This window comes from Gossypium arboreum, chromosome 1 (assembly GCF_025698485.1).
Source record: "Gossypium arboreum isolate Shixiya-1 chromosome 1, ASM2569848v2, whole genome shotgun sequence".
NCBI lineage: Eukaryota > Viridiplantae > Streptophyta > Magnoliopsida > Malvales > Malvaceae > Gossypium > Gossypium arboreum.
Window position 1 is genome coordinate 116,422,015 of NC_069070.1, and position 8,076 is coordinate 116,430,090.

Sequence of the window (8,076 nt, forward strand, 5' to 3'; positions counted from 1 at the left end):
TTATTTCATATCATCGCCCCATGAATCAAGCCTCTTTACATTCATCCAATAAATTGTTTTATCTTAACCCAAAAAAATAACGTACATTGTTTAAATATCGTATTTGCTATTATTTAAAAACAAAAATTTCAAAATAAGACAATGTTTCGCGTTTTGGAACATCGAGAAATTGTGCCCTAACTTACCGGGTTTCGATTTTCTTGTTGGTTCTAAATAGTCAAATATCCTTTTGAGTTTTAAAATACACGGAATTTCAATTAAAATTAAAGATAAACTTGCGCTCGGGAGTTCATGGTACTGTATCCTAACTTACGGGATGTGATACTCCGATATCTCGAGACGAGAAAATCTTTAGCAATCGTTTTTAGAATCGATATTAACAAAAAAGGATCACATTTTAAATCCGTTCCCGATTTTCAACTTTCGACATTGAGACTTTAACTAATCAATTTGGTACCAATTTTTGGGCGTGTCGAGGGTGCTAATCCTTCCTCGCACGTAACCGACTCTTGAACCTGTTCTCTCAAGTTTCGTAGACTAAAAATATCGTTTTAGTAAACTAAAATGTTTTATTAAAACAAAGGTGATCCGATCACACCTAATAAAGATCGGTGGCGACTCCTGTTTTAATTTTTATTTTCAAACAAAGTCAATTCCAGTTTAAAAAAAAAAGGGTTTTGACAATGCATAAAGACACCTATCCAAGACAGAGAAGTATGTATAGTGGGTGTAGCAATTCGTTTCAAATTTATGGACAAAATCCAAGACCATGAAAGCTGTAAAAACTATGGACAAAAAGAAAGTTAAATAATTGAAGTGAGATATCAATAAGAATTCCCTCAATCAAAACTTTCCATGATAATTGTAACTATTTAAATTTAATCCTTGTATGTTTTATTTAAATTTATTCCGGATTCATAAACGGTTCTACTGATAAAGCAATTTGCAGAAAGAGTTTACAAAAATAAGAAAAACCGAGAAAATAAAACCACACACATCGTCTCACAAACGTAACAAAAGCCCGTAAATACTAATTTACAAATGCAGACACTGATATGATCAACTTGAACAAGCAATGCAAGTTATCCTCAAACGACACCTTGAATCCTATCTTAAAACCACTTGCACTGTAAACGAACCCAGAAAACATCCTCTTTCTAGCCAATTGTATTGTAGCAAGGGTGCATTCTTCTCTCAGCTTCAGTTCGAACCACTGTACATGAAAAATAAAAAGAGGAAAGAGATTAGGTCTAATCTCTAGATTACAAAACCAATGAGAAATTAATAGATGGTTAAAAACAACCTTGAAATTTTAAATTCAGTGAATGTTTCTTTTTCCTCGAATTTTGCAAACCCACCTTGTAAAATTCGGTTTCCAATCTCTCTCGACCATTCTCACAAACCACCATGGCCTTCCAGTAGTGAACACGATGTAGCCGGTGCTCAATCCTAGCACTGCTCCACATCCATATCCCATCATTACAAGTTTCCATAAAAAGCTTATTGGAGAACCTTCATCTTCCTTGAACTTCGATGGAGGTGGTTTAGGTTCGTCGCATTGCTTTGTCAAAGGGAAGCCACATAATCCCAAGTTTCCATGATAGGAATCGTTCTCAAAAGTGTCGAATTGATTTCCCTGGGGAATTGGTCCCACCAGATTATTATTGGAAAAATTTAACACTGCAAGAAATGTCAAGTTTGTCAACTGAGATGGAATCCTGCCGCTGAGCTTGTTTGATGAAAGATCTAATGATTCAAGTTCCATTAAATTTCCCAACGAGGGTGGGATATGACCTATGAAGTTGTTGTCAGACAGGTTGAGCATGTGAATTGCATGAAGCTGTCCAATGACGTCAGGGATCTTTCCATAGAATTTATTGCTTGAAAAATCAATGCCAGAGAAAATGGGTAACGATCTTTTGTACTCCAACTCTATGTCTGATCTTTTCGTCGTTACATTCTCTGAAATTTGACCATAATAATCGAGTGCTAAATGTTGATACAGTCCTAGATTTTCCCAGGCTTCTTGAAACATTGATTTATGTTTGCTTATTGCATGCTTCAAAGCATCTAGATTTTGGAAGAAAGTTGTAGGCAGGAGGCCAGTAAATTTATTCTGAGAGAGATCAGCAATTTGCAATGATGAAAAGGATGGTTTAGTATCACTGGAAATGCTCAAGGGACCTTGAAAATTGTTGAATCGGAGGATTAAAACTTGCAAATCTGGAAGTACACCTAACCAATGGGGAAATGTGTCACTTAACTTGTTATTTGCCAGATTTAAGAACTTCAAAGAAGTACAATTACTCAAGGATCGTGGCAATAGCCCTTCCAACTGGTTGTCGTTAAGTGCAAGATTCATCAAAGCATTGTCATCGACACAAAAATCAGGGATTTTTCCACGAAATTTATTCATTTGTAGGTTTATGTTTAAGATCTCGTGGCTAAAATTTCCAAGACAAGCCGGAATAACTCCTCCCAAGTAATTTCTAGACATATCAAGGACATCAAGTGAAGTCAAATTACAAATTGAAGGAGGGATTTTTCCTGTCAAATTGTTGTTTGAAATCCAAAATCCTTGCAAAGAAGGCGGTAGTGGGGTCAGAGGAAGATTGTGGAGTTGGTTTGAACGAAGATCAAGGAATTTAAGATTCTTCCCTGGAAAATGCTCTAAACCCGTCAGTGAGTTGTAGGAAAGATTTAAAACAATCAATTGTTCCCAACCTTCTGATTCCCACTTGAAAATTGAACCTTGAATTGAATTATTAGAAAGATCGAGAAGGCTCAATTTTTTGGCTGATCGTAAGAAATTTGGAAATTGCCTTACGTTGCAAGAAGAGAAGTATAAAGTATCGAGCTCTTGAAAAGTAGTGTTAGAGCCACTGCCAGTACTCCATGATAGCAATGTGTTGTTTGAAAGATTAAGTTTCATAAGCCTCTTTAGCTTTGAAAGCACATCTAACTTGATGACACCGCTAAAACTATTTGATGAAAGATCAAGTGTTAAAAGATTCTCTAACTTTGAAAACATAACTGAGTTGATTACACCATTAAAATTATTTGATGAAAGATCAAGTTCAGTAAGATTTACAAGATCAAAGAACGAACTCGGTATTTCACCATGGATTTCATTGTAGCCCAAATCAACCTTTTGAACTGATTTAGGCTTTTGAATCTGATTGATAGGACCAGAGAGACTGTTACCACTGAGGTCTAACTCTTCCAAAGATGGCAACGTAAAAGGCCAAGATGGAATTGCACCGGTTAACAAATTATTACTTAAACACAAAACTTTTAGATCCTGAAACCCGCGTACATGAGTCGGGAGTAAACCCTCTAGACTGTTGTTTGATAACACTAAATCAGTAAGCTGTTTAAGGCTGAAAAGTGCAGAGGGAAGTTGACCTTGGAATTCATTATTAGATAAATCCAGAAAGGTGATTTTTGTGAGGTTTCCAATGGATGCAGGAATTGACCCTCTAAATTGATTATCATTAAGGTCAATGTACTTGAGGTGACTACTCCAATTGGAGCTAGGGAGGTAACCTGTCAAAGAGTTCAAGCTTAGATCAACATATTCTAGGAACCGGAACTGGAATATTTCTGTAGGGAATTTCCCCTTCAAATTACAAAACTTAATCCCCAACTGCTTTAGAGATGAAGGCAAGTTCATGAAGGAGGTAGGCACAACATCAGACATATTTACCCGGTCAAGTACAAGATTTTCTAATTTAGAAAAGTTGCGCGTAAGCATGTCAAAACTTTGCCTATCAAATTTCAAATCATATGTAGAAAGATCAAGTGAAATCAATTTTGATAGCAAAGAAATATCTAACGGAACTGAACCAGAGAAGGAACAACCAGAAAAATTAAGATATGTCAGACTTACTAACTGACTAAACCCAGATGGAATCGAACCACTGAAATTGTTAAAAGAAAGGTCGAGCCGTTTGAGCCCTTGAAGGCGGAAAAGGCTGGTGTTTGGGGAAAGTGAGCCGGTAAGCATAGAGCAACTAAGGTCGAGGCTAATCACCTGACCAGTTACTTTATTACAAGTGACTCCCTCCCATGTGCAGCAGTTCGTGCTTTCATTCCAAGATTTTGTTTTGGGATATGCACATAAATCATGAGCAGATTCATCAATGAATAGGGTGTTGTTGAATTGGAGCAAGGCGGAGGTGTCTTCTGGTAGACACAAAGGGGTAGGATTAAGAGAAGAGGAAGACAAACTCAAAAAAGAATCGACTACGGAAAGAAAGAACAGCACAAAGAGGAGACTACGGATTGGACACAACCATATAAACTTTCCCATTTCTAGAATCTAAGAAACAAGAGATGATAGGAGGCAAAAGTTTTAAGGAAATGAAGTTGGAAATTTGCTATGAGTGGAGGCTTGAGAGATGCTATGCGAAGGTGGATTTATTTATATTCCTTGATTTCATGTGGACTGTTACAAGTCTTTCCTGAGTCTTTTAAAATTCTTTAAATTTCTTTCAATGTGAGATTTGTTTTATAATAAAATAAATAATAAAATTTTTCTATAAAAATTATGAAAAACAATAAGTAGATAAAGAAGGAATAATTTTGTAAGATAATTTCATTAGATTTTAATTATATTTTTCTTTTAAGAAAATATTTAATACTATTCATACTCCCTATTTAACCTATAATGAGAAGAATAATACATTTTAGTACATTCAATTTATATCATCCTATATTAATAACAATATCTATGTTAATTAAACTAAGATTTAATTAATTAATAATTTTAAATATAAATTTAATAATACAATTAAGAATAGAAAGTATTCTCTCCGGTTTAAAATATTTCTAAAGTCCTACTTATATATATTATTATAGATAGATATCACCTTTTACGTTTGCTCTTGCTGAGGAACTCTCCTACTTTTTGCTTTTGTTTAGCCTCTATTTTAGTGACACGTTGATCAAAGAAAATAATGGACGGACCCAATATTATTGCCATAATTAGATCCCAATAATTGAAGTTTTACTAGCAGGGTGTAATTAATTCTTTTTCCATGAGAATGGTCAAATTTATCTTTTTAAGAGTAATTTAAATGTAGGAACATCTTCATAGTAGTTAAATTAATTTTATTAGAGGAAAATGATTTGGCTAACCAATCAACAACCATAGTTCTTTTCATGTTTACAAATTAGATTTTAATTGATAAAAATTATCAAGACACTATTTTTCTTTATTTAACGAGAGTTATTAAAGACTTACTTTTAACGTAACCTTTAACCATTTTCACTAGGATATAAATTTGATCCTATTAACAATCAGATTCTTAAATCTCTACGTCGGTAAGTACAGTCCAATTTCATGAGTGAGTTTGTTCATTTAACAATTAATTAGGAGGAAATGGCAGTCAACATCTTAAAAGCGATGGCTAATGTGAACAAGTGTAGTATGATGTAACTTCTCTTTGCACATCTTTAACTTATTTCGAAAATATCTACTTTCATATCCTTGCTACTAGCTACTGTGATTTTTAAGCATTCACACTCAAAGGAAAAACAAAAATTAAAAAAAGGGCATGCAAGACAATCAGGCATGATTGATAGAGGTAAAAATAGTAATACTAGAGATCTGTATATTGACTTGAAATGGTGTTCGTCAACTTATCCACATGATAAAAATTAAATCATTTAAAAGATTTTTTTTCCTCAGCCAAAATTCATATTATTATAAATAAATTAAATTACTGAAATATCAGCAACATCGCAATCCATAGACAGTCATTTTTATTCTTTTAGCAGGGAATTAATTTAATTGTATCGACCATCCGAATTCTTGTATCTATGCTAGTAATGATGTATTTAGATGAGTGGTGGAGTGTTGTACGGTGCGTTTAGTTTATTTTTTGTTTCACGTTATAGTATTGCTATAATATCTAATCTCACTGTTACCTCTATTTTTATACTAACCGCAGTTAAAACGCATTATCCATTTAAATCCACCCTAAATCTGATCTAATTTCATCAGTTTTTTTTATATAATATTATTACATGGGAATAAATAAATAGGTACAAACATATATATTTCAAGGCAATTAACATATAGAGGGATTGTTAATTTATTTACTCATTTTCGATACAACAACACCATTAACTTCTATAATTTTAAAGTTTAAATTTAATACAATAAATAATTTAAAAATATTATAAAATAAATAAATAATTAAAATATTTATACTAATACATAAAGTGATACATCATATTTAAATAAATCATACAGAATACTCCATTAATAAAAACAAAAATATGGTACATAGTATTATTCTATTAATGAAATTATAAACCCACTTGAAATTTTCAAAATATTGAATAACTCAAAATTTTCATTATATATAATTTTAGTTTAATATCTTTTATGACCATTTTGTATTCTTATTTTACCTTATTATTACGTTTGAATTTAAACATATGTTTTATCACTAATTTTAATTTTACTATTATAATATTTAATCTCACCACTAAAATGACTAATCTTATAATTATTATATTTTTAATTTTATTTGAGCCAATCGTATCGCTCAACCAAATCAATGGCCCTTGTTTTCAAGTTTTTCTAAATTTTTCAATTTTATTTTAAAATGACTCCAAAATATTTTCAAACTATTTTTAGGTCCTCGTAAGCTCAATTTAAGATCCGTGAGTTTATTTTTACTATAATTAAATTATGTTACTGAATGTTATAGTAAAAATACAGGAGATAGGTTAGGGGTGTTACAGATAACCCACCAAGTTTAGGTACCGTAATTCTCTATAATTCTTCGTAACCCTAATCTAACGATGGAGATAGGTTAGGGGTGTTACAGATAACCCACCAAGTTAGGATGAAGATGCAACATCACAAGGGTCTCGGCTCGGCTTATATTTAAAATACTTATTCTCAGCATTTGATATATTATTATTTAAAGATTGTATTATTTTATTTCGTAAGGTGGCATGAGATATTTGGGTTGTTGTTGTTGTTTTCTGCTGCTAAAGTATAATTAAAATTTTGAGTAATAAATAAATTTATAATTAACTAAGTTTTTCCTTCTAAGATATATTAAATATTTTTAAATAACTGATTTCAAAAACACCAGTAACTCACTAAGCCATTTCGATGACTAATGTAATCTTCCAAATAAAAGCTATTCCATTTCCATTATCTTCCTCATCTTGTGCTTGTTGTGATCTTTCATCATTGCTACATTCCTTTGACAATGGTAATCCACACAAACCCAAGTTCCCTCGAAAAGAGTCATTTTCAAATGTATCAAATTGCTTGCCTTTGGGAATGGCCCCACAAGATTATTGTACCAAAACCTTAACACTTCAAGAAATGTCAAATTTGTCAATTGAGAAGGGATTCTACCACTCAGCTTATTAAATGAGAGATCTAATGATTCAAGTGCTGCCAAATTCCCAAATGACGGTGGGATAGGACCAGTCAGGCTATTATGAGAGAGATTGAGTGCAAGAAGCAATCTAAGCTCTCTAACTACCTTAGGAATTTCTCCATGGAATCCATTGTCCGACAAATCTACGCATGTGAATATGGGCATATGTACGGTTTTCGTAAAGTTGACAAGCGTCGTTTTGCCTATCAAAATAAAATAAACCTCTTCAAAAATAAATAAATAAATAAAAAGGTAGAATAGTGGAAGAGGGTCGATCCACAGGGAGTTAATGGAATTTTTGATTAAATTTCTTATTCTCGACCTAGGAGCTGAAATTGAAAATAAAAAAGGTGATTTGAGAAGTAACAAGGAAATAAAATAAACAAGTAAAAGTGCAAAGAAAGATGTATTAAAATAAAAGCAATAAAATAAAGAAGATGAAAGATCAAGTTGAATAAACACGAGTATAAGAATCGCCTCGAGCTAGTTTCATCAATTCCCACGATCATTGAAAATAGATTTTTGCTCCGGGATTCATGTCGGTTACAGTCTACGAGGCCCAACCCATCGTAACTTACTTTTCTCTCATGTAACCGATCTTCCCAAGTCTATCTTCGAAAGTCGATTCTTAAGTAAATCAACCACGTCTATCGCCGTTAAAATA

The 8,076-nt window shown here is 32.7% G+C and overlaps 2 protein-coding genes across 5 annotated transcripts; both read right to left on the bottom strand.

Moving 5' to 3' along the window:
• Nucleotides 1–871: 871 nt before the first annotated feature.
• Nucleotides 872–4,469, bottom strand: LOC108456611 (receptor-like protein 6). 4 transcript variants are annotated; one of them, XM_053030954.1, is made up of 3 exons: nt 1,795–4,469; nt 1,304–1,680; nt 872–1,213 (listed from the first exon to the last, which is right to left on the bottom strand). In XM_053030954.1, the coding sequence occupies exons 1-2, from the start codon at nt 4,310–4,312 to the stop codon at nt 1,319–1,321; spliced, it is 2,880 nt and encodes a 959-aa protein (XP_052886914.1). In that variant the 5' UTR covers nt 4,313–4,469; the 3' UTR covers nt 872–1,213; nt 1,304–1,318. The 4 variants fall into 4 exon arrangements, with proteins under 4 accessions (XP_052886914.1, XP_052886918.1, XP_052886911.1 ...); XM_053030958.1 differs by having other exon boundaries at nt 1,359–1,680; nt 1,795–4,466; XM_053030951.1 differs by having other exon boundaries at nt 1,304–4,469.
• Nucleotides 4,470–7,163: 2,694 nt separating this feature from the next.
• Nucleotides 7,164–7,577, bottom strand: LOC108458833 (receptor-like protein 9DC1). Its single transcript, XM_017758227.1, has one exon. It carries the CDS (start codon nt 7,575–7,577, stop codon nt 7,164–7,166), a length of 414 nt encoding a protein of 137 aa, XP_017613716.1.
• Nucleotides 7,578–8,076: the final 499 nt, after the last annotated feature.

What these genes read in the sequence shown, in the direction of transcription:
- LOC108456611 (XM_053030951.1), bottom strand. Translation starts at nt 4,312, where the DNA reads ATGGGAAAGTTTATATGGTTGTGTCCAATCCGTAGTCTCCTCTTTGTG.
- LOC108458833 (XM_017758227.1), bottom strand. Translation starts at nt 7,577, where the DNA reads ATGCCCATATTCACATGCGTAGATTTGTCGGACAATGGATTCCATGGA.